The sequence below is a fragment of the Amblyomma mixtum genome, chromosome 4 (assembly GCF_055824585.1).
Source record: "Amblyomma mixtum isolate Tamu chromosome 4, ASM5582458v1, whole genome shotgun sequence".
NCBI classification, from domain to species: Eukaryota; Metazoa; Arthropoda; class Arachnida; order Ixodida; family Ixodidae; genus Amblyomma; species Amblyomma mixtum.
Window position 1 is genome coordinate 21,330,795 of NC_143015.1, and position 26,679 is coordinate 21,357,473.

The following is a 26,679-nucleotide window of genomic DNA, read 5'->3' on the forward strand; positions in this document are numbered from 1 at the left end:
CAGGAAGCGCATTTCAGTTAGAAATGGTTTGTGGGAAGAAACTGTGCTGCTATGCATTTGTTTTAGCAAAAACTGGCTGTGAAGAGTGTTCCTCGGTGTGTTGGGTCTTCCCAGTACTCGACTGCCTGGGAGAAATGAAGGAGAGGTAACTTCAAGTTGACCTGTCAAAATTTTGCCAAGGAGAGAAATGCAACTGTCAGCACACATGGAGAGGCGGAACGTAAGTATGTTTAATACGTTTTGTTGCAGAGTCAGACCTTCTGTATTTACTCAAAAAAAAAAAAGCGGACTGCTTTTCTCTGATTGATCTGTAGTTAATGAATATCTTTTTGAATGTGCGGATCCCATATAACAGAAGCGCATACAAGATTAGACCTAAAGAAAGTATTGTATGCCAGAAGCTTTATATTGATAGCGCAGCAGAGTCAGAAATATATAAGCGCTCCAAGTAAGCGAGTTGTGAGAGTGACTGCTAGGTGCTTATATTGGGGAACCTTGCGAATACTGCAGTTTTGAAGGCAATACTGGTAAGAGCTATTGATGAAATTTCTTTAAAAATTACTATATTGATACTGGAGGGGATATCTATCAGATCACTTCCCTGAGGGAAGTAACAACAAGTGTTTCAAAACAGGCACCGTTCACTTCGACATACTAAGTTCTATTTCTCAAATAAGCTTCACTCCACTGGACAGATACAAGGGCAGAGCAATCAGCTGCTATGCACAAACTAGTTTGGAACCCTGTCAAAGGCCACATCCAGAAACAAAAGGTCCCGGACCAACTCGTATGCTACAGAAGACATGAACAGGTGTAATGAGTCGAAGAAAAGAATAATGAAGCCAGCAACTGTATGCTCCATGAGTCTGCAGAATGCAAAAATAACTGAGACCAGCAAGTAACTAGACACAGGTGGTTTATCCCCTTTGTTGTGAAGAGTCATTTGGCAACTCATTGGTTCACAAAGATAGCGGAAAAAGCCCAGCGAGATGTCCAGAGATTTAAGGCAGTTTAAAATAACATCTGGAATGTAGTCCGGATCATAGGAACCTCGTCGAAAGCTGCAGGTCGCTCCGGTACTCCAAGAGACCTGTCAGAAGTGAAGACACCTTGACAATGCTAATTAAATAGTTCAGCTATTTCCCCTCTTGCATTATGCTTACCTTTCAGCTGGAAAGGAAGGACTAAAGGTCAAACGTTGCTCATTTCTGTTCTGTCTGACAATGCCACTACATATGGTGAAAATTTCAAGAACTGGATTTTCTTAATCAGCTGCTATCCCTTTGCTACTGCAGATCTGTGCCTAAACAATAGTTTCCTCAAGAAAAAAAAAAGAGAGCTTGTAGTCGTTCTTGGTTTCGTCAGCATTAAAAAGCACTTACTTGGCATTTCCGAAAATAGCCGCTAAGTGATGATAGACAAACGAAAAGAGACTAGGTCAGAATACCCTCCTGCAATGCAACATGTGCAGACAGCACGTGAGAGTTGTTTATATTCTTGTCAAATTTTTTCGACTGCTTGCTTCATTTCCCTCTCCCATTCAACCGCCAGAACTTGCCCTCTCAGTGAGTGCAGCTCAAATGCAAGACTTTGAACCTCGCTGGCTTCCAGCCAGTATGGGCACTTAGGAACAAAGCTGTCCCACATATCGTCTTCTGCCAGTGCCTGAACGAGCATCTGTCAATACACAGACATTTCTGAAAGGTGCACTGATTGGCTTCCCTCTTTTCTTGGCAAAGTCAGCTTTAGACACCTCGAGATCTCACGACCTGACTAGACTGGAGAGACACCACCATGTGGAGACTGACCCACACCTCACCCCGGGGCTGTGGGTATCCCCCATCGACCAGCAAGTGGCAGACTTCAGGCAAGAGTGCAAACAGGTCAACAACAACCCATGAAAAGCCTTGTCAGTGCCACACTTCGGAAGTATGTGGAAAAATGTTACCTGAATGTTCTCGTTTTTAGTATCTTCCCACTCTTTCCAGTACTCCCGGAAGAAAACTTGTTCTTTTTCCTCGCTTCACTCCAGTATCCAAAATTTCCAGAAATTTTACATCTCTAGCTGCATGACAGCTGCACAGAACAGAACCTGCCTCCACAAGTTTTACAAAAGCATTTATAAAGAGCTGCGAATGTGCACACCACCATCTTTCGAGAAGTGCTGCTGATTTTTAAGGGGAAAAAAAAATGAGCTGTGGTTCAACCAGGCTGAAGCTGGTAAGACGAGCGAAAGCTCTGTTAAGCATGATTAGACAGGGTCTAGCATCAACTTCATCGCGCATCAACAATTTGGCTTGGGACTTTCTTTATTAAAGCAAAGACTGTCTCGTGATCCGTGAGGTAGTTTGCCCCTGTTTCAATTTGGTTGCCCTCTAGGTCACAACCCGGTGCGAACTAGTAAGAGGTCAGACCTAGTGCTGTGTGCTTTTCTTATTCCCCACACATGTCAGGCTCTCTCTTTTGCCAATCCAATCTGACGCCTTACCGCTTCAAAAAAAATCGCCTGAATTTGCTTCACGGCGACGATACATCGTCAAAGCACTAGCTCATCCATCACTCACGGTGCCGGAGGCTCCCATTCTTCGGCACATCCAAATGAATGCAGTCATCAACCCCGTCTCGCCTCTTTCTCTATCGCTATCGATCGGACCGATCTTCCTGTCCCAACTGCCCCTGCATCTATGCGGACCATTGCCTCTTCTATTGCCCGGCTGCTCAGCAGTCGGGTTCCTACCCCCCACCCTCTCTATCGATCACCACCTGGCTAGACTGGCTTGGCGCTGAAGGGGAGGAAGAACAGCGACTTCTGGTCGCCCAGGCGGTCGACCTGTGAATTATGGCCGAATAAAGTTATACTGCTACCACTAGCTCATCCATGGCTTCATGTGAAGCTAAGCACACGCCACGAGCTTTTACATAGCAAACGGCGCATCACACAATTTCTGGCAGTTGCAAGAGTGCCGTTGGCTCTGCACACACAGCTATGGCGAGGCCCAGCGAGTCACGTGATCCGATAGTTCCAAGGTGAGCGAGCAGTGTCTGCTCAACACGCACTGCTGTGTGGCGAGTCACGTGGCATGACCTCAGGGCCAAGCCTCTGCTCCTCCTAGTTCCAAGGTCAAATTCCATAACCACATGACCTTGAGCTTGCACGAGAAGAGTAGAGCTTTTACTTTAGAAGAAAAATTGGGTAATAGTATTGCTTTTTCGGCTTCTGGTGGAAAAGACGTAAATATGTGTGCTCTCAAGCGAGGACAGATGACACATAAACAATGCTAAAGAGCGGGCACATACTATGCTACAGCAGATTCAGCAGACGGAGAAGAACTAGGCATAATGAAATAAAACAGCGCAAGGAACGGGACGAAACACAAAGGAGCAAAACACAGACACGGGCGCTAACACAGACAAGGGCGCTGTGCCCGTGTCTTGCTCCTTTGTGTTTCGTCCCGTTCCTTGCGCTGTTTTATTTCATTATGCAATACCAACTAGCCCGGCATCTTGCACTTCTGAAGAACTAGGCAGGGATCCCTCATCAATCAGGATATACATAGCTGGCAACATAGTGGAGTATTAACGGGACGTTGGCAGTTGTCGTAATTAGGCTTATTAAACGAGTATACACGCTAACTTTTGCGCGTGTTTTCTTCTTTGTAATGAGGTGTAAGGCATTAGTATTATATGGGCGTGTTCAGATAAGAACGGTAATCGAGGTCCCATGACCATTTTTTGTTTTCAATGAAATTTTTATATAGGATGGGCAAATGTGTCCACACAAAGGAATGAAGCTTAGTTTTGCAAAAAGTTTCGTAGTTTTCTCGGAAAAAAATCGCATGTCACAAGAGGTGGAGAATGCCGTTTTTGGCACTTCGCAAAGTTGCAAGTTTGAAGCCTCATTCCATGCACAAAAAATTTTTCCCGCGCATCAGCATTTTTTCAGAACTTCTTTACAACTTTTACAATACGAAAAAATAAAAAATGTTTTCTTGCTTTTTCAACCTTCCAAGTAAAAAAATTGCAAACTTCGCTTCTGGAGCTATGCGGTGCAAAAAAGGCACTTTTCAGGGCAGCCTTAGGGCAAGATGCCTAAAGATCTTCCAACTGAATATTTTTCTCAGTATTTTTCAGCTGCTTTTACTCACCTCAGGCAAGTTCTGTTGCTCTAGACTCGACAGATAGTTTTCAGTACGATCTCAAAATTGGCCGAAGTTCAAAAACGCCAAAAAAGTGACAACTTTGACTTGGGTTTAAAAAAAAACATCATCATCGAATTTTATTAAAATTTGCCTGAATAATCCTCAATACATGGAAATTGTAAGGCACTAGAAAAGTGTTGCATTATATTGTTTTAAAATACAAAAATAAACACAAAACTGAGTTCACATTTTTGTTATATACGATTGCTTATTACTCCCTCTTAGAAATAGTAGCTGAGAGAAATTTCATTTAGCACTCATTGAACGTGGTTACATTTTATTTACCCCAATATCCGAACCATTCTCAATGCTTATAGAGCTTCTATTCGCTTGTTAGCGGCTCTTAATGCGTGAAAATGGGAATAAATTCACTATTTTGCCTGAGGTCATAAGAATTGGCTGGTGGCGGTCAAACGTTGTTTGTATTCTCCAATTTATTCGTCGTACGGTCTGTTGGTATATATAATCAATTCATTGAAGATATTAGATCATTTCTCGGTTCTTATCAAAATTTTTATATATAAAAGTTAATATTAATGCGTTTCTGAAGTCGGCGTTTTCGAACCTACATCTATTTACCTCTGTGTTCAAGGGTTCTACAAGGCACTGTCAGGAGACAAAACGTCGTCTCCTGAGGGGAACGATTTATCTGCAATGTTTTTAATCATGGGGAGTTTTAATCAGGAGTCAATTTAAAAATGGGATGCCGCTTCATGCACACATTGCAATTCAGAAAATCGTAACAAGAAATAAACGGCGGCAGTTGATTTCGGTTTTGCGCACGGTATATTGTCCAGCACGAAGCACTAACCAGATCACAGTCTCTTCCATTCAGAAGCAGCGGTGGAGGCCACGTAGGATGCACTGCCTTCAGTTGACTGAACCTACTTCCACAGGTGGAGCGTCTGAACTCCAGGCACTTTCTTTGCCAGTTTCCATTGTTCCTTCTTCACTTCGCGAAAGTCTGCAAGCTGTGGCAGCTCCAGAATGGTGGTGTTCTTTAGTGTTTCTTGAATTGCGTCTACGAAGCCTCCGGCTCTGTGTATGGCCTCATTTGCAGGCTTCCGCAAGTTGCGTTGTGATCCTCGATGTTTCACTAGCCCACCAACGCCGTCGCAAGCATTTTTGCAGTGTCCAGAGGCCGAAAACATCAATATCGTCCGTTGACATTCACTGCGCTGCAGCTCATGAAACTGGTATTTATTCCTGAAGTGAGCGGGAGCCCCGTCGCTCATACATATTATCTTGGTAAAGATTGGCGCGTTTTCTTCGAGATGTGCTTTGATTTTCGACAGAGCCAAGCATGCATGAGCGGAATCATGAGACATATCGTCGAAATTAACGGCGTACTTACGAGTCGATTTTCTTGACATTCTAAGAGTGGCCATGAAATGCATTCCCTACAACTATATTACATCTGTGCAAGCAAGAGCAATACATGAAAAAACACACGGCTGCAAGAGAGGTGCAATTGTTTTACATTCTGATTTCGCCAAAAAATGAAAGTTGTGCTTCCAGACTCAGTACAAGCGTACCATTGGCAGAAAAAGCAGGTAATCGTGTTTACCTGCGTTGTCATGTCAAGAAAATCGACTCGTAACTACGCCGTTAATTTCGACGATATGTCTCATGATTCCGCTAATGCATGCTTGGCTCTGTAGAAAATCAAAGCACATATCGAAGAAAACGCGCCAATCTTTACCAAGATAATATATTTGAGTGACGGGCCCGGCTCCTGCTCACTTCAGGAATAAATACCAGTTTCATGAGCTGCAGCGCAGTGAATGTCAACGGACGATATTGATGTTTTCCGCCTCTGGACACTGCAAAAATGCTTGCCCACCTGGAATGCAGCCACCTCGGTCGATGGCATTTATGACACGACCCACAATGCTGTACAACGAATGGCTCCACCCCAATTTTGATATGAAAGTCCGGGAAGGCATACAACTGAAGGTGCATATGTTACTGGTCTGAATCCCTGCCGCAAGCTAGCCAACTTGACTGGCACACATAAACTGCATGCAATGAGCAATCGTACAACAGTGCCTGCAACACTGCACAACAAGCACACACCACAATTTTGGTACGAATTCTGCTGCGAAAACTGATGCCACGTGGAGGTCAGTCAACCAATGGCGAGTACACATAGGCACAATAGGATTGTCTGAGTGCTGGGCTTGCTGTGGGTGTCACACGGCCACTCAATGATGTCCGCCTATTTTTCCTGCCATCGCTGAGATTTTTTGCACCAACATGTGTCTAAATTTATGCTCCCGACTTTAATCTTTGTGACTTGTGACTGAGCCGCTGCGGTGGCTCAGTGGTTATGGTGTTCGGCTGCTGACCCAAAATATGCGGGTTCGATCCCGGCCACGGCGGCAGAATTTCTTTGGAGGAGAAATTCTAGAGGCCCGTGTACTGTGCGATGTCAGTGCACGTTAAAGAACTCCAGGTGGTCGAAATTTCCGGAGCCCTCCACTACGGCGTCTCTCATAGCCTTAGTCGCTTTGGGATGTTAAATACCATAAAACCATAAAACCTAAAACCAGACTTGTGATTACTGTTTGTCCCCCCCCTCCGCCTCCTATGTAATGCCCCATGGGGCCCTTAGGGGTAAATAAATGATGATGATGATGAATTGTGAGCACACGCACACACACACTAAAGTGGCACTAGTCATGCTTTTGCGTTAAAACTTGTGTTACATTCGAGTTAATATGGTATCTACTTTTTTGCACAGAGTAGTCTATTGAGGGAGTAATTACTCATTGACATCCGCCCAAGCGCAGCCATACGTAGCCATTTACCATATGCAGCCATTTACTCCACCTTGGGGGATTCCCCTAAAACATTTGACCAACACTGCTCCCACTTCGAGTTATTGATCAATTCGCTCTCGCCCTACCATGAGCTGGCCGTCCCGGTTAGCTCAGTTGCTAGAGCGACTGTTCCGGTGGTCCCGGGTTTGAACCCCAGACCAGGATGAATTTTTCTTTAAATGCGAAGTTTCTGAGAAAGCTGTACAGCTTTCCTTAGTAGCCGCGTGGGTGCGCTCGGGTGGATGTCAATGAGTAATTACTCCCTTATTACAAATTCTACACCACTTTGGGGGATTCCCCTAACACCAACAGAGTACCGTATTTACTCGCGTAATAGGCGCACTCGCATAATAGGCGCACCCCTAGTTAGGGCGCGAAAAATCAGATTTTTTTATTTCCGCGCATAATAGGCGCACCCCGAACTTGGCACTGTGATCAATACTGTATTTACACGATTGCAAGCCGACGTCTCGCCACCCCCCGCTTCCCAATCTTTATTTTAACAAAGTTTTTGCTGAACTGACTACTAGTCCCTACTAGTGCTGCTGCCGTCGCAACTGCTGCGGACCCACAGCACGTACAACGACATCGCGTAGAACAGCCGCACACAGTTTTCAGGGATGCTCACTTTAAACGTCTGTCTGTCTCCAGCCGGAAACGTTCCCGACTTAGGCCCACGAAAACCTCGGCGCTTGGAGTCGCGTACGAAAATTTAGGGACGCCGCAGTCGCAACTGCCGCAGTCGCGCACTCCTCGGCCACGTCGTATTTTCCGACCTGCCGCACGCTTGCCGCGTTCGAGAGCAAACTCCTAGCCGTCTAGCTGTTAAGGTGCTTGGCCGTCGAGCTAAAACATCAACGCTCCGCGGCAAAGCCATAAACCACGATAACTATCGCGCTACCGCAAATCCGGGCACTTGAAAGCAACAACAAAACAAAAAAAAAACGAGCTGGAGATGCTGATGGCGATATAGATAGCGAAAGCTCGCGGCGGAGGAAAACGATGATGATGATGAGCTTGGCCTTGGGCGCCCTCCGTGGGCGGCGTCTGGAAGCTCCTGCGCGCGTGTGGCCTCCGCAACCAAGCGCCCGTTGCGCGCAGCCGGAGCCGATCGCGGAGGCCTCGGCGCGTGCATTCCGAAGGCTATTCCCGCGTGTGTCGTGGAAAGTTTCGGTGCGGCCCTTACACGGATCTTTTGTTTTTTTTTAACATTTTCTTCACGAAAACGGGGTGCGGCCCGTACACGAGTGCGTTTACGCGGTGTGTTCAATTTTGCGAGTCGAAAAATTTCCGGAAATTTTACCCCACGTAATAGGCGCACCCCAAACTTTGAGCCGGATTTTCTGGAAAAAAAGTGCGCCTATTATGCGAGTAAATACGGTAGTCTGCATGCTTCTCAGTTTCTTTTTTCACGGTTTCATCACTGCACATGCCCAGTAATGCCCTGGAAGCCACACCCACTTGAGCCTCCGGAGGTAGGCCGCATAGTTGCCATCGTCAGTGATCTTCCGGGCAGGCTTCTTCTTCTCCCTCCTCGACGATGCCGCGGCCGACTTCTTCTCGGCCCTCGGGCTTGCCCCTCGTCCACCCTTGGCTTCTGCACAGGGAAGCAGCCAAGATGCCTGCAGCAGCTTCATGCCCTACGCTTGCGCAGGCACGTTCACACGCTGAGGAAATGTTTGGGTTCAAATTCCACACTGCCAATCCAAACATTCCTCCCCGTTTCCCCACCAGGGCCCTTTTCCTTCTCAGGTAGGGTCGAGCAATTCATTCCTTTTCTTCTCTGGCAGCAAGGATGTGCAGTACAGGGTCAGAGGACTCTTCGGCCTGGCCACAGGAGCCCACATACTAACCGTCAGTCCCGTGGGCGGCCTGCTACTCAGGCGTAAGAAGGGGATACACATTTGGCCACACACTACATTTGTGTTCTAAATATCATGACAGCACTTTCAGTGAGGTACTAGGCGCATTTTTTTTTATTTGGGCATACGTGTCTTCGTCCGCCTGCTCACACACACACACACTGACATTCACCCCCATGGCAGTTCAAATGATAGTTGGTCGCGACAGGTTGCTTGGGAACAGCAACCTCCTGTATCTCACACCAGTGGCAGCACGTGCCATCACACTGCAGGGGCGCATCACTCAACCAGGAGTGGTACGAGGGCTCCCAAGTCAAGAATGGCCACTTCCACAGATATGGGCATCGACCCATCAAAGCTATCATGTCATACGCTAAAGGCGGAGCTATAAGGGTATGATGTATGACGGATGCTATGTCCGTTCTCTCAATGGTACAGCACCCCAACTTCCTCCTGCCTCATGTGACAGCATTTCAGACACTGATCACGGCACAAAAATGTCGCAAAATGCAACCTGCAAGGTAACACACACCGAGGGGAGCCATTAAATAATATGCCTCCTTGGTGTAAAAAGAGAAGGAAACACAAAAAACATACACACATGATGACCAAAGGGATTCGAACTCCTGTCATTCAGAAACACAAAAGCAGTGGACATCAGTGCAATCGGTAGTGGTCAAATGTTTAGGGGAATCCCCCAAGGTGGAGTAGATTTGTAATAAGGGAGTAATTACTCATTGGCATCCACCCGAGCGCAACCATACGGCTACAAAGGAAAGCTGTACAGCTTTCTCAGAAACATCGTAGTTAAAGAAAAATTCATCCTGGTCCGAGGTTTGAACCTGGGACCACAGCTTCACTGGAGCAGTTGCTCCACCAATTGAGCTTTGCTTTGCAGCCGTGTGGATGCGTTTGGGTGGATGTCAATGAGTAATTACTCCCTAATTGCAATCAGTAGTGTGTGTTCACGCATTCCTACTTAAACCGGAAGTTGGGGGACTGCCCCCTGGTCCCACTGCAAAAGAGGCCGTGTGTACCTTTGTCGGAGGCAGGAAGGTCGTCGTCCTCACTCTCTCCTCCGCTCTCTCCCTCGGGCCGATACTCATCGTCTGACTCTGCTTCGTTGTGGCCATCCTCCTCCTCTTCCTCCGACTCGTCCACCTCCCCACTGGGCAGAAGAACTGCGTGAGGCCTGTGATGCTGCTGCTCCGTCCTCCTCCTCCTCTTGGGGGGAGGAGGGGAGGGGACAGCAGCCTCCTCCCCCTCCAGCACTGCCCCCCTGGGTGGTGGTGGCCCCTCCCTGGCAACGCTGCCAAAGGGCGTCATCTGGCCCGTGCGGATCAGCCTCTCCTCCTCCGTCTCCTCCCCCTGCCCCTGCTGGGAGGAGGAGGAGGAGGGGCCCCCTGCCAGTGCCACTCGCCACCCGCCACCACTGCCTGGATCCTCTGCGCAGGGAGACCACTCTGCTTGAACAGCTTCAACACACACACACGCAAACAAACATTTAATTTCACATGTAACGAATGTTGCACCACACTAAGTCCCCCAAAATGCTTCTTCTCTGCAGATCATTGCCACTGGACAGCACCATTTTAACATCATCATCATCATCATCACAATCAGCCTGACTACGCCCACTGCAGGGCAAAGGCATCTCCCATGTCTCTCCAATTAACCCTGTCCTCTGTGCCACTTGCGGCCACCGTATCCCCCCCGAAACTTCTTAATCTCATCCGCTCACCTAACTTTTTGCCGTCCCCTGCTATACCTCCCTTCTCTCCGAGTCCACTCCATTACCCTCAAGGACCATTTATGGCCATGGCTAAAGATGAGTCAGATAGACCCAGTACATTGGTCAGACCCACATTTTTATGCCGGGGGGTTATGCTGGATGGATCCATTAGTCTCACGTACCTCACAAAATTTTCTCATAGGTTCAGCATCCCGGGTACGACAGCCAGTGTGTTTACACGTCCCCTATTGGTCATAACAGGGCGAATTCACGTCAACATGATACCACAAGCGCAGGTCGTGTGCTGCTGCAGCTCTGCCCACTGTCCGGAATGAGGCGACACTGCATGTACCTTGAGTGCACCAACAATGCACTGTCTGCGCTGCTACATGTACGACAGGTTGTTGGGTTGCACCACGTTAACTGCAAAATTACTCCTGCTATTTCCATGCGAGGCAATGAAATCCACTTCATCAACAATGAGCCACATTCTACAGTAGAAGTTGAGCGCGCGCTGCATCTCAGGTCACGTGTGGCAACGACTGAGTGGAGGCCATTCAACTCCTGCTAACCTTGAACCCTCACAAGTTTGAACTCCATCTACACAAATTTCCCTGAAACACCAAAGACTGGGCACCACTCACCAGGAAACAGATCATTCACACTTCCAGCTTTCTGACTGCTTCCCCATGCATTACGACGCAGTACAGGCTCGCCTATCTTGTCATTTTCACAGTACCACTCAAAGAGATTTGACATACCACGGCTATGGAGGTCGAATTTCAATGATGAACTGCACTGCTTAACGGTAAAGAAGAGCTAGCAAAACATTTCTTACACAATTACCAAGACAAGGGTGCAAATTTGGGCATCTCAGTAATGCTGATCCCCTGCATGATGCGAAGCGTGAAACCAAGATGAAGGACAAAGAACGAATACACACACCACAAGCGCTGACTTCCGACTGAAAGAACCCCCAGAGAGCTGAGGTGAATGTGAGAACTACCCGGTGCAGGCATCAGAAAAAACCGTAGAAGAGAACAACGAGGGGAAAAAAGTAGAATCACTGGTTTATGCAACTTAGGAAGGCCATCTCTCAATTGGACAGAGAGATAGAAGGTGTGCTCACCTTGCAAAGCAGGGATCTGCACAGTTTCTCACGAGCCGACTGATCTCTGCCTCTGGCAACGACTGAGTGTTTGTCCAGAACGGGGACACAGCCACACTCCTTGCAGTGCAAAGCAAGATTACTGCCGGTGTAAGTTCTCGTGTTTTGTTGGTGCTCACACAGCCTTTCACTGAGGCACCTTCCCGACTGATGCATGCGCTGGTTAGTCTGACGCTCGCTTCAACTGTCTGTGATTCTTTCCCTGCATAAGGTGTGTGTATCTGTCCTTGTGTCTCGTTTTCGCACTACACCTCATGCAAGGAGTCACCTTTCCCAACATGCCCGGGTTTCCACCCTAGTCACATTTCTAGTTCTTCGGGCATCCTTCTGCACGGTGTCTCCCAAGACACTGGTGCAACCGTATCCCTCATTGCGGTCATTCCACTGCCTTCTGCATCCGCACTGGTATCTTGCCTAAGACCGCTTTTCATTGCCTTCAACCCCTCAACAGGCCACTGCTGGAGGGTTTGTAAGATTGTAAAGTCTGAATGCCGTCGTAACACACCTCTTCCGAGAGAGTTTTATTGCGAAAGCAATACTACGCCAGGTGTCACTTCTTCGCGGTACCACAGCCGACAGATCACGGTCGGTGGTCGGTCATGTGACTTCTGATGTCATACCAGAGGGAGAGATGGGGCACCAAGTTGGCTCTTCAGTGTGCCCCAGCTAGAACTTTGGGGCCTCATTGTTCACTCCCATCTTTCTCCCTTCCCTTAGGCGAGGTTCGGGTGTCCACCAAGATATGCCATACAGATACATTTCCTTTCCTCAAAAACCAATTTACCCATAAGCAAGGGGCGATGGCGTTTTGTGGACTCCCTGTCAGCGTTGCAAGACGCTGTCGCATTCCACTCTTAGGCGCGAAGCTTAACATCTTAACCCCCCATAAGCAAAACACATAGAGTAGCCAAGGGCATATTGCCTTTGCAATTACCTAGGCTTAACCAAAGCTAAGCCCCAACAATTTTTTAGCCATACAACTCCATCAAGCCCTGGCACCCAACACTGCAAAGCATCAACTTCGTGAGTTACTGGCCAACCGAATTGAAACCCCCTAGCATTCCCACTCAAAGAACTTCGTTCCCTCTGGCCTCTGGAGTGCTCCAGGGTAGGCAACAAAGTGTACGTCACCAAAGGTGCCACGCTCCCAGAAAACGTAATGCCGTTTTTGGCCCTTGGTCCCAAGTTTGTAAGGGAGACTTTGAGGCCTCCGCAAGAGCTGCTCTCCTTGGTGCAACGTGCATCCCACCTAAGCGGCAAAGAGGACTCCACTCGATGCACCTCCAGTGGCACCGAGGTTCTTCCCCCCTGTAAGCCTTGTCCTCCAAAAGTCAATCGCATCCTTTCTTTCCTAGCTGAGCTTTCTTTCCTTGCGTCCTACCCTCTGAAAAGGAGGCACGGTATGGTCAATGAGGAACCCCATCGTGCCGTATACAAGTGTTTCAATGTCAGAAAAATGTGGCTAAAAGCACTGAAAACAGTAAGCGCGTCTTCCTCAAAGTGTTTTTCAGCGCAAAAACTCCCCCTGCCCCTCATGGCAATCATTTCAGAGCAGGAGACTTCGCAAAAGTCAATTGCCGCATTTCTAAAAAAAAAAAAAACTAAATATATTGTTATGTGACAGCAAGCCGATGAAGACAGGAGTACATGACAGATGGCGATGTAATAATTCAAAGGTGCACTGAAGAGGAATCTGAAGTCGTTTTTTTGCTGCACAAACTTGACCTACACGTTCCGAGCATTCTTAAAAACTTCGAATTATTGCCGCGTGCGGTCGACTTCCGTAATTTAATCGGATTAATGTGCAGCTCCTGCCTTTCTTTTTTTAATTCCCCCGCAGACGGCGGGAGGAGTCGACCAACGCATGGAGTGCCTTTCAGGCAGTTGCGTGTCGGCTTTGCTTTCGCTTTTATTTTGTTTCTTTCAGGTATATCCGTGAATAAATAGATCCAGTCAGAGACTACATAGCTGAAAATTAGGCCGACAAATAAAAAATACGCGTGGACTCTTTGCTTTCCCCGATCACTACGCATCACTCCGCTGATGGCGGGCTACTCTGAGGGGGAAGTTGGAGAGACAGCGTCAGTCGGCCTGAGGTAGCCCACAGTGGGCAGACAAAAGCTCGTCTCATTCTCTTTCCTGGCTCCCTGTGTTGCCATTCACTTTACAGTAGTCCAGCAACTTTGGTTCGCCTAGTGCGTCATCTGCTTTCTTGGTCCGCTTTGCCACCACCATCGGACCAGTTTTTAGTGATGTGTGATACGCGGGCTGCAGACAACGGTCCAATGTGCGCATCGGCCTTGAGCAGTGCTCTTTGAGGTGCCTCCCACTGTCACCAGCTTCACCAGTGTAAATGTGTTCACATGCTCTAAACAACTGCAGGGTCTTGGAAGGATGCCCTTTTTACATGCACCAGCGTGAATTTTCTTGCTAGGAACTCCGATATGGGCGCTTGGAATGTGTTCAGTAGCGTGGCTTTTTGGGCTTGTTGGTACATAGTTCCAATACACTGTAGTGCAGCAACAGACGAGGACACAAGAGACGAGAGACGAACACCACGAGGGCTGACTTCCAACAAACTTTATTCTCCTGAAGCATCACTTTTATACGGCAGAAAACAGGAATCACATGTGCCAACAGTATCAGTTCCTTAGAAAAGCGAGCTCTTTATCTGAGAGGAGAATGGAAGGTGTGCTTAAACGCGCGCATCCTGACCTATTTGTCTTCTGAGCTTCTCTGATTTCGCACATTACCCTTTCTCTGCTGTCTCCTCTCAGATAAAGAGCTCGCTTTTCTAAGGAACTGATACTGTTGGCACATGTGATTCCTGTTTTCTGGCGTATAAATGTGTTGCTTCAGGAGAATAAAGTCTGTTGGAAGTTAGCGCTCGTGGCGTTCGTCTCTCGTCTCTTGTGTCCCAGTCTTTTTCTGCACTACAGTGTATTGGAATGTGCACAGAATCCTGGCTGCAGCCGTCACATTTTCACAGAGGCACAATGCTCGAGGCCCCTGCACTGTGCAAGGAAAGAACCCCAGGTGGTCGAAATTATCCACAGCCCTGTGCTCCCTCACGGCCTTGGGGATGTTGAAGCCCAAGAGACCGGACCAAAGTCCAGGGCAGCTCCTCTCTTCAGCCCCATCTGCAGTGAAGACTCAACACAGGAGAGGGCTCCTCTCACCCGAGGGGGGGTCACCACCCTGCTGCTGGGCCAGCAACCTCTTCTCCTCCGCCTCCAGCTTCCGCAGCTCTTCCTCCTGCACACACACACACTCCACTGCGACCACAGCACAGGCGAGAGATGGTACACACCCAAACACAATGCATAAACTCATGTAAGGGCCACACTTTTTTTGAAAATTCGGGTGAGAATATTGTACATGCAGCCCATGCCTGAATTTAAAAAAAAAAAAGGAAAATGATTCTTTTCTCAATTATCTAGTTCGAAACAAGGACAGATTGGAAGATCAGCATGAACTTGCTTGGCTCTGACCCGCTACACCAAGGCACAAGCCCTACTGAAGAGAACAGCAGCAGAAGTCGCCAAATTTTTCGTGGAGTGCATTCTGGACAGAGGAACAGCATTCACTGACAGAGGAACAGCATTCACGGCAGAACTAACCAGCCACCGGAGAACAACTGCATACCATCCGCAGACCAACAGACTGACCGAGCACCTGAACAGAACCATCACCAATATGGTAACTGGAAAACCAGCGGAAAGGACGTGTTCACAAGCAGGAGAAGAACACAGGACAATGCTGTCCTGTGTTGTCCCGTGTACTTCTCCTGCTTGTGAACACATCCTTTCCGCTGGTTTTGCACTTACCACGCACCAATTGGCCCAACAACCTGCGCTTCTTTAATACATCGCCGTTATGCTCGCCACGTATGTCAATGCCGAACACAAGACCTGGGACGTCATCCTGCCTTACATCGTCTTCGCTTACAACATCGCGGTGCAGTAGTCCGCCCAGATGACGCCGTTTAGGCTTGTCCATGGCAGGGAGGCCACGACCACGCTAGACGCCATGCTGCCCAACGTTACTGAAGAAGATAACGTCGATGTCGCCGCCTACCCAAAACGCGCAGAAGAAGCCCGAAGACTTGCCCGATTACGGATCAAAGACCACCAGCAGACCAACGCCAAACACTACAACCTACGAAGACGCAACGCAGAATACAAGCCAGGAGACCGAGTCTGGGTTTGGGCTCCGTTTCGCAGCTGTGGATTGAGTGAAAAGCATTTGCGCCACTATTTCGGCCCGTACAAGGTTCTCCGTTGGCTAGGTGAACTGGACTGTGAAGTCGTCCGTGACGAAATGACTGCATCCGAGCCCCACCGCGTGTGACCAGAAATTGTCCACGTCGTCCGTCTAGAGCCCCATTATGCGCCCTAGAGGAGGCTGTGTTTCCACACTAGGTGTTTATTTTTTGCACAATCCATTCTATTTGTTTCTAGTTGCATTATGTTCTAAAGCATCGGGTCAATGCTTCTTTGAGAGGGGAGTAATGCCACGAATCTTTGTAGCGTTTGTCATTTCGTTATTCAAAGCTGCTGGCACGCTGCTTTGTAATGCAAGACACGACCAGATTTATCTCAATTGATTGCATCCAGGCAGAAGCAGAATCGATTCTAAGTTGTTCCAGAATCTTCTAGTAACTTTGCAAGCTTTATGTTAGAAGTTCACCATCAGCTTTAAACTGAGCACTGCCGAGAGCGATGGACATTCAGTTTGACGACCGCCGAGCATGCTTGCTGCTACGCCGCAGCCAATTCATTCAGCTCTTTGCAGGAACAAGTGAGCCCAAACAAAGAGTTTCGTTCAGAAGCCATCCTCGCTGTGTTCCTGCTCGCCGGACTGCAGTGACCACCACCCGACAATAAGGTGCGTACTGAAATCCAGTACTTGTGGTGTCTCGTTCCTTCTGTCGTTTCATTATCTAGCGAGACCTCTGGTCCTCCCACTCTTGACAGAGAAACGGGTAACCTGTAAGCCTCAGCCCAAGAAAGGGAACGCAGGAGCAGTGGTCAGTCGTTGACACAGTTCCGTGCCAACAGTGCACTGGTCTGTTCCATGGCCTGGGAGAGAATATGTGTCGCATGGTTTTGTGCACAAGATAACAAGTCCAGTTAAATTCTTGATAGTTTCAAGTTCACAAAGACCAAAATTTTGTCTGGATTACACAGAGTGTGAAGTACAGAATAACCTTCGCAGGCAACTGAAGGCCAAGTGTGACGTGAATTATGGGGAGGCTACTATTCCATGGTGTCTGACAGAGAAGGAAGCTGCGTCAGCGACCTGCTGATGTCATTAACTGAAGAAGAAATCAAATTTTACAACACAGCACAGAAAATAAAGTTCATGCACACACAAGCAATGCACTGCTTCAAGATACTCTTTTTTTACGTTCGCTTAATTATTATTTCCCATTTGTCTCTGTATTACTGCATGATAAGACCTAGTACTACAAATTTCAAATGCAAGTTGCACTTGAACCTGTATTTGCAGCGTGCGTTAGCCTTGCCCAGTTCCCTAAAGCCAGCACAGTTATAACGCGTACAACAAATCCAATGGCAACCGTGAAGCAAAGCAACACAAATGTCTGACCCTGGGAACGCCTTACACCCAGCAAAGCACAGTTTTCCTTCACACAGCTCTTATTTATTTATTTATTTATTTAACCATACTGCAGGCCAATGCTTTGGCCCTAGCAGGAGGGGCATTTCACAAACAATGAAAAGTAAGAAGGCTACAAAAACAAAAGAAAAGAAAGGCGTGGTACCTAGTGAAGTTGTTACACAACGCCTCCATTTAGTGCCTGTATAATCGGCAAAATAAAAAGTTGGGCAAGCAAGTTTTGTTGCACTGTAGAAATCCTTAAAGAAGAGGAAAAAACACTGCCATCTTTCTGTTGCCCATGACTAGCAGAGACCCATGACCAGAACATGGCTGGGATGTTTTTTTGTTGACAAGGGCTCTGCACAGTGCTTCACCAGGTACGGTTTTCCAGAAGAGATCCAATGCAGGTTCGCGCACACTTCACAGCAGTCAATGTCTCTCAGACCACAGCACTGGCTCGGTGGCCCCCCCAGCTGTGCCTGCATGGCCGCTCTCAGAATTGCTGAAGCCAATCCCTGCTATCAAAGAGCGAACCTCCACCACTCTCTGGTGTGTGCTAGGACCCCGAATTGAAATGCAGAGCAGAAGAGCCCTGCAGAATAAGAATGCTGTTGGAAAGAGCCACCAAAGAGTGACTTTTGGCAAGGCAAGTGTCTGGGCGAGTTGGTTCCAATATTCCATGACCACAGTGCAACGAACGGGACAGGAAGCAGAACTCAGGCAGGGACACCACACAGCGCTGTCCCTGCCCGAGTCCTGCTTCCTGTCCCGTTCGTTGTGCTGTGGTCGTGGAACATGAAAGAATGGCTGCAGCACACCCTCTCAGGGTGAATGGGAACATGTCCCCTGCAGAGCTCTAAGAGGCACCAGAGCCAGCCCCTTCTGGTGCATGGGCCCAACGGGAGAGAGACACAGAGCATAGTGCAATAATCCACTGCACAGATGATGCAGCCCACTCAGTGGGACCTCCATCAACCCCTCTGCAAGCGGGAGTGCATAGCCCACCTTGTCGTGGCGGCGCCTGGTGAAGATCTCTGCCGGGACGTAGCGGCTGGCAGCCAGCTGCTCGGGGCTGACCCTCTGCTCCAGCTGGGCTAGGCGGCGCCTGGCCACCCTGCATGATGCACCCACACATTCACTTGGACATGCCAAAGGCCCTTCATTAAACTAGTCCTTTTGTTCCTATACAAACAAATAGCCTGCAGCACAGCACGCACTGCCTGGCACACACACTCTCCCTTCACACCCAACTGCGTCTGTACCAGAGGGACACCAAAAGGAAGTATCAAACTACAGGAACACTACCAACGTATCTTCCGGCATGGAAAGGTGAATGCGTTGCTCAGAAAAATGCACATCAAAGTCCCTTCCATATTCAAAGCGCCTGCGAAAATTCAACCGTTGTGTCATCATTTCTATGACACATTTGCCACAGAGCTCTCAGACTATTCTGAAACCAAAACTAGCCCTTCCCCTGAAGGCAAGTGCTCTCTGCTGTATTGCGGGCATATCTGTGTCCTCATTGCAATGTGCACATACAGCAGAAATGGGCTCCATGGATGTCAAAGAAACTATGTGAGGTCATCGAGGCCAGCCACAGACTGCACAACCAACTGCGCCCATGCACATATACATCAGCCATGAACATGCAGCCTCCTCCTGCCGTGAAGTGTGCATGTAAGCTTCCAGGGATGCACTCACTGAACACCACACCCGAGTAAAAAAACTGCATGTGCATTACTCATCAAACAGTGCACTGCGGCTGTCATTAACCCGTGTCTGTTGGCCAACTACACAGACAACCACTGTGAGTGGTTCTGCTCTGATCACTTCCTGTGGGTTGTGAGCACAAACAGAATGGATGCTGTTCATGGCAGTGCAAAAACATGGCGAGGACACAGAAGGAAGACCACCACAGGGCAGCAGCCGTCCCCACCACTAGGTCATTGGCAAGGGAAACAAACTTTTGAATACGAAAAGATACCAAATGCAGGAACAGAAACTATCAGCTGGCAAATCAAGGCTAAAACACAAGAGCAATCAAAACCTTCACAGATAGCATATTTCACTCTAAGAGAGCTAGAGCAAAGCCTTGCTTAAGCAATTTCCGCACCAGGTCATTTGGATGGCGATACGAGACCTGTGTGGCCTCAAAGACAGAGCAGCCCCTCACTCCTGAAGAACTGCTGTTTTTGTGCTCTCCAAGGCACATGTTCGAACCCGGCCTGGTTCGGCCTATGTACACTATTCCACACACAAAAGGTATCTTATATATCACACCTGGTTCAGAGGGCACAAATTTCACTCTATGCTTGACACTGCAGGAACAGGAACCACTACCAACATTTCCTGCTTTTCTTTTCCCCAGAAGACAAAGCCTTCCTAACCCGAGGGGTGCAGAGACTCCAAAATCCTAGTGTAACACACTTGTTGACGAAGGGTGCCTTAATACCAGGCAGGAAGAGAGGCAAGGCCAGGCAAGCTGAGGCAGCAATGACGACCGATCCCTGACAGTGCGAGCACTACTTCGTCGTCGTCAGCTATGCGCCACCTGGCAATACTAGGTGGCATTATTCCCCCCTTATGAAAAAGAAGAAAGTTGTCATGATTCTGACAACATTGCTGCAGATGTAAGGGTAAAACAGAAAATAAATGAAAAACCAGCAAAGTGTTGCAACTGAAGTCAGTGATGACATCAACATGTTTGCCGTTACCGTGTACAGTATGGCTGAAGCCACACAACGTGCACAATATCAGAGCTGGCCTGTCGGCGTCGCAGTTGCGCAGCACTTTCCAGAAGGACTTCATAGTTAACATTACTAACATGCCGTGCCACTTGGTAAGGGCCAAAACAGCGACACAGCAGTTTCTGAGACAAGCGTTGGCGTTTTAATAAAACATGGTGCTGGGCTAGTTGGTAATTCATACTTGATGGGAAGAGAGGGCAAAAAACGACAACCACAGGGGAGCGTTCTTTTGTGTCTTGTCCTCCCCTGTGGTTGTCGTTTTTTGCGCTGTCTTCCCACCAAGAAAGCCTTGGCGACGGACAGGTGTCCACACCCAGACTTGGTCACCAGCTTGTAGTCAACCTGTCGGTGGCGAAGGTTGTAGCAGCACATCGGTGCTCTGCTGTTGCCCGATGTGCACGCGGGCCAGCTGACGGGCTTCTTCAGCACGTTGGGCAAATCGTTGGGCATCTGGGGCTAGTTTGTCATCCTCTGGGCATGGGAGCATGGCATCAAGCATGCTCTGGACTTCACCCGTAGACAACGCGAAACGGGGAGAAGCGCGTAGTTTCCTGCAGGGCGGTGTTGTAGGCAAAGGTGACATGACATACGGCAGGACTTCATCCAAAGTTCTGTGTTGGACATCTATGAACACAGACAACATGTCCGCAAGGGTCTTGTTCAATCGCTCGGTCAAGCCGTTGCTCTGGGGATGGCAGGCTGTCGTGTTGTGGTGCGTTGTGCAGCTCAGCCGAAAGATGTGGTCGATTAGCTGCGCTGTAAATGCCGTCCCTCTGTCAGTGATCACGTGTGAAGGGGCGCCATGTCGCAAAACGATGTTGTGCATGAAAAACTCCGCGACTATGGAAGCTGTGCCACGAGCAATCACCTTGGTCTCGGCGTAGCGAGTCAAATAGTGGGTAGCAACTATGATCCACTTATTGCCGCTCTGCGACAAAGGGAAAGGGCCGAGGAGGTCCATGCCGATCTGGTCGAACGGAGCGCGAGGGGCAGTAACGGGCTTGAGAAACCCCGCCGGCTTAGCTGGTGGCGTCTTCCGGTGCTGGCATTCTGGGCAGCTTTTAACGTAGCGTTTGACAGCGGCAGAGAGTTCAGGCCAGTAGTACACATTCCACACACTGACGAGCGTTTGTGAAAAGCCCAAGTGGCCAGATGTGGGCTCATCGTGACAGGCGAAAAGAATATTAGCTCAGAGATCGACTGGAATGACGAGAAGGTAAGGTCTATCGTGGCCTCTCGAGTTCTGGTACAAGAGACCTTGCCGCAAACAGAAGGAGGTAAGACGTCGAGAGAGGTGGCAAGGTATAGCCGTATGGATCGCTACCTTCAAGGGTGTCAATGAGAGGGTGAATGTCCATGTCCGCCCGCTGCCGGGTCATTAGGTCGGAGGCACTCACAACGTGACCCAGAAATTTGAGCTCTTCGTAAGTGAAATGGCACTTCCAGGGCTTCAGGGTAAGGTCAGCCGAGTGGAGGGCTTCTGGGACAGCCCACAGGCGCTAGAGATGTTGATCAAACGCTTCTGAAAAAAACGATGCCATCGTCCAAGTGAACAGGACAGCTTTGCCACTTGAGCCTGTGAGGATGGTGTCCATCATCCGTTGGAACGTAGCCGGGGCGGAGCACAAGCCAAAAGGAAGCACTCTGCATTCAGAGAGGCCATCTGGAGTCACAAAAGCAGTTTTTTTCGCGGTCCCATTCGTCTACTTCAATTTGCCAATAGCCGCTCTTCAAGTCAATGGGTGAGAAGTACTTAGCGCGCCATAATCTATCCAGTGAGTCGTCAATACGTGGCAACGGGTAGACATCCTTTTTGGTCACACTGTTCAGTTTGCGATAATCGACACAAAACCGGAGAGTGCCATCCTTCTTCCTAACGAGGACGACAGGCGAAGACCACGGGCTTTGGGAAGGTTGAACAACGCCATCGTGAAGCATTTCCTGAACCTGAGTTTGGATAACCGCCCGTTCTTTACCAGAAACACGATAAGGCTGCTGTCGTATAAGGCGAGCGTTGTCATAGGTGATGATGTGGTGCTGCGTGATGGGTGTTTAACGAACCTTCATGGAGGAAGCGAAGCACGACTTTTATTTTTTCAGCAGCTGCTCCAAAGCCAGTCGTTGTTCCCGAGACAGGTGACAGTTTATGTCGACGTTTTCAAGGGAGGGTTCGTCAGTGGTGGCTGCCACGGACGCAAAACAAACAGGAATGTTGATCACAGGTTCGGCAGAAGCGATACCAGTTCCTGCAAAAAGGTGCCGGTACTCATCAGAAAAATTAGTGACCAGGACCGCAGAGCGGCCACCACGAAGCGTCAGTAGACTGCGAGCAGCACAGATGCCTTGAGTAAGCAGGAATGAACGGTTAGCCCGGCGACTGCTTCTGCGTCATGCAAGTCGTCGCAGGCGACTTCAACCAAAACACTGCTCCGTGGCGGCAACGCGACACTGCCTGCAGAAACATGGAGGGCAGCACTGCTGTGGCAAGAGTTTGCGAGGTGGGTTGTTTGACTGGTCGAAAAGGTGATGATTCGTTGGCGGAGGTTGATGACAGCACCATACTCCTGCAGAAAGTCAATGCCAATAATGAGACTGCGGGAGTAATTGTGCAGAACTACACAACTGATGATGAACGTAGATCCGTGAATCTGAACGTGAGCCGTGCAAATGCCCTTTGGGGTAACGAGATGACCACCGGCTGTACGAAGATGCACCACAGAACAAGGCGTAAGCACTTTTTTCAGAAGAGTCGCCAATTTATCACTCATAATTGAATAGTCGGCCCCGGTGTCCACTAATGCACTGACTCTGTGACCGTCGAGAAGAACAGGTATGTCCAAAGAAACGGGGCTGTCTAGGTCGGACGACAGTGCCATCTGTTCACGGTCAGAGCGTAGCGGCAGCGATGGGAGGTCTTCAGTGCAGCGACTCCCAGCGACTTTGCCCCCGAAGGTCTCTGGTCTCAGTTTTCCCGGCGAGGGCTGGGCAAGCGACCCCGGGTCGTTCGCGAGGAGCTGTGTGGGTTCGGGGAAAGAGCAGCTCGGAGAAGGTGAGTGCGGCTGATGCGGCGCACGGGCTGAAATTCACTGTTCTGCAACGAAGTCTTCAATGGCAGAGGGACGGTGGCCAAACCGGGGTCAGAGTGAACCGGCTCGAAAGCCCTGCAGACCAAGGCGTCAATAAGAGCAATGACGGTAGAGATGACCTGGTTCTCCGCAGTGAAAGCGGAGTGGCCTGTTGTCAGGTGTGCGCCAGACATCGGCCTTCCAGAAGGGCGCTCGGCGATCGTCGAAATACTGCGGTGGTGGCACTAAGGACAGCGGCACAGGAGGCGTTACCGGAAATGGTAGCGGCGAAACCGCAGCCGGGCGCCTTGCAATTTCAGCATAGGTGGGGCGGTGGCAGTCTCCTGGTAGAGGAGATGTTTCGACAGCAGGAGCCCTGAACGCCTGTTGCACCTCCTCGCGAACAAGAGCAGAAATCGAACCTAGCGCTGGCTGCGAAGGGCTGCAAAATTTCAGGACCTCTTCACGCACGATGGTGTGAATCAGTTCACGCAGATCGTCAGGGTGGCTCCCGGAGGTAGCAAACGATGCGGTGACAGCAGCAGCATGCACGGGCCGGTCGTAGGTCGCAGATCGTTGTTGCAGCACCTTTTCCATTGCTGTGGCGTCGGCAAGGAATGTAGCAACGGTTGCTGGTGGGCTGTGCACGAGGCTGCGAAAAGCTGTTCTTTGACGCCACGCATCAAGAGCCAGAGTTTCTTTTCTTCAAACATGGCCAGATCAGCTCTTCTGAAGGGGCGTGTCATGTCCTCGACGCAGAACAGAACACTTTCGTTCGGCAGCTGGATGCGGGATTGCAGTGCGCGCTCAGCTCGTTCCCGACGACCCATGCTAGTGTAGGCCTCCAGCACCCAACGATGGCACTCTCGCCACGAGGTTAAAATGTCCTCTCACTTTTCAAGCCAGATGCGAGCACCATCCTCGAGGCTAAAGTAAACGTTGCAGAGTTTGGCTGCATTGTCCCACTGGTTAAACGCAGCTACATGTTCAAAGTGAAGGAGCCAGTCCTTCACATCCTCGAAAAGATCCCTGCAGAACGTCATGGGGAGTCTGCAAGGTGAAGTCAGGTGGCGTGGCAGTGGCAATTAGCAGAGGAGGAGGAGAAGGAGCGGCTGTCGTCATGGGGCCGCCCTCTAATGGTCCAAGCTCCGGAGGCAGTCCCTGGATCCTCCGGCTGAAGCGATGTACCGGGCAGTCAAGCAGTACAGGCTGGCGTGACGGCTACATGGAGGGTTCCCCTGCATCGGCTAATGGGCACCCAGCACACTCCACCAGACTGTAACACACTTGTTGACGAAGGGGGCTCTAATACCAGGCAGGAAGAGAGGCAAGGCCAGGCAAGCTGAGGCAGCTATGGCGACCGATCCCTGACAGCGTGAGCACTACTTCGTTGTCCTCAGCTATGTGCCACCTGGCAATACTAGGTGGCATTATCCTTTTGCAATGAGTCTTAATCATGCGATAAGCAGTGAACGTAAGGAACAACAGCATGCCTTTCCGAGTTCACTTCAGTGGGAAATAAACAGCCTCTGACCCATTTCATTACTTCACACAAGACTAGGAAATGACATCAATAGGTTAGCCTGCACTTACCAATCTAGAAACCTGGGCATTGAAGCTATCGCAGAGAACATGCGCGCAACACTTTGCTAGGCTCACTCTGAGACAAGAAACAGGTATTCCGTTCTACACTAGTTTCGAATGTTCGGAGCTACAGCTCAGTAGTGTTTTTTCATTTTCACCTTGGGCAACACTGTCAGCAGACATACTGCAACTCGTTTTGTTCTGGAAGAATTGCAGACCTCAGCCACACTGCTTGAAGGTTTTCAAGATGTTCACCATGCGGTTATAAAATCCAGCCCTATCGACTCAGAGCAAAAAATCATCAACATAACGGAGGATGCCTTTGTGTAAACCTTCCAACCTCCGGCAGATCAACTTCACTCAAAAAAGAAACACTACTCAAAATGGCTGCTACAGGGGACCCAGTGCAAATTCCCCCACTTCTGTAGAAATATCTTCGTCACCCCACCCTACACTTGTAGACCACAGGTACACAGTTAAAAGTTCCAGGAACCCTTCCAGAGAAACACCCAATTCATACACAAAATTCAATTCATCATTATCCCCCGTGATGTACGATTTCACGGAAGACAAAAGCTGGTCACGTGGAAAGGACAAGATACTTCTACAGAGGTCGGGAATTGGCATCGGGTCCCCTGTGGTGTCCATTTTGAGTGGTATTTTCTTGGTAGTACTCTGAGGCAGAGGTGTGTGCCGCCTACTTCTCGCCTGCAGCCCTCACCAGAGACTACCTGCGCCTTGCAATAACTGCACACCAATGTTACCAGTGGGGCACTTGGGTGTAGATACAAAAGCAAGCAAGAACATCCCATTTCTCAGCCTTCTCCTCTCACTGCTGTGACTGAACGCTTTTGTGGACCCATCCATTTCTCCGACCACACCTTTGTGACAGTCAAAGCCTGGCAGAGGAGTGTTACTTGAAGAAAGAGTGTGCGTGTGTGGAAAAATCTAGAGTGCTTTGTCACTGCACACACATACAAGAATTTCGTAAATTTTTTCCCCAATATATTGTTACGCGGCGGCCAGCCGAAGAATGAGACGTGGTGAACCATGGCTATGAGATGATTTAATGGCCGCTGGCCTAGCGCGGGCGCTCCGTCCCGCGCCACTGCCAGCTTCGTCTTCGTCACACTACCCGGGGCCTCCGAGCGATCGTCCCGATCGGTGACGAACAGACGGCGGAATGGCGATGGTCTTGAGTGAAGGATCGAACAGTATGCAGAAGATGGTGCAGTGCTGGCCGCCACGATGAGAAAGATGAGAGAATGAGTCCCGGTCCACGAAGCATCCGGGCCGTAGGGTGCCAGGAGCTGACGGCCGAGGTCTCTGGACGCACCGAACGGCAGAGGCAGGGGGACGGTGTCTTCACGTTTGGGTCAGCGGGGTCTTGGGTCGGTGGGGTCTTGGGTCCGTCGGGCCTTGGGTCGTCGTGTAGTGTGGTCCAGGCGGGGGATGGGGCTGGGGTGAGCGTCGAGGTCGGTTCAGGTCGGGCGGGCTGGGGCAAGGCCGTGCGGCGCTGACCAGGTACTCACGGCCGACGTCCACGGCAGGCCCAGGACGCCGAAGCTCTGTGACCAGGATGGCGATAAAGGGACCCCAGCACCTCACACCAAATGTTACGCGGCAGCCAGCCGAAGAATGAGACGTGGTGAACCATGGCTATGAGATGATTTGATGGCCGTTGGCCTAGCGCGGGCGCTCCGTCCCGCGCCACTGCCAGCTTCGTCTTCGTCACACTATCACAAGATCAGAGCACCTACAGAGCTGCACTCAAATTTCTCATTAGGGAGCACAGCAATTGTCCTTACAATTTCTGTTGCCTGATTTGTATATGAGGACAACCTTCCCCATCTTCCAATTGCCTGGATCATGGCTCTA

The 26,679-nt window shown here is 49.5% G+C and overlaps 1 protein-coding gene across 1 annotated transcript in view; it reads right to left on the bottom strand.

Annotated features, from left to right (window-relative positions):
* The window catches only part of LOC149345836 (DNA excision repair protein ERCC-6-like), a 109,439-nt gene that overhangs the window by 73,104 nt on the left and 9,656 nt on the right, over nucleotides 1-26,679 (bottom strand). Inside the window, exons 3-6 of the mRNA XM_089586241.1 lie at nucleotides 18,411-18,519; nucleotides 14,963-15,038; nucleotides 9,921-10,328; nucleotides 8,483-8,618 (exon numbers count right to left, since the gene is read on the bottom strand). Of these exons, the coding sequence (XP_089442367.1) occupies nucleotides 8,483-8,618; nucleotides 9,921-10,328; nucleotides 14,963-15,038; nucleotides 18,411-18,519 (729 nt within the window). The remainder of the gene's footprint in view (nucleotides 1-8,482; nucleotides 8,619-9,920; nucleotides 10,329-14,962; nucleotides 15,039-18,410; nucleotides 18,520-26,679) is intronic.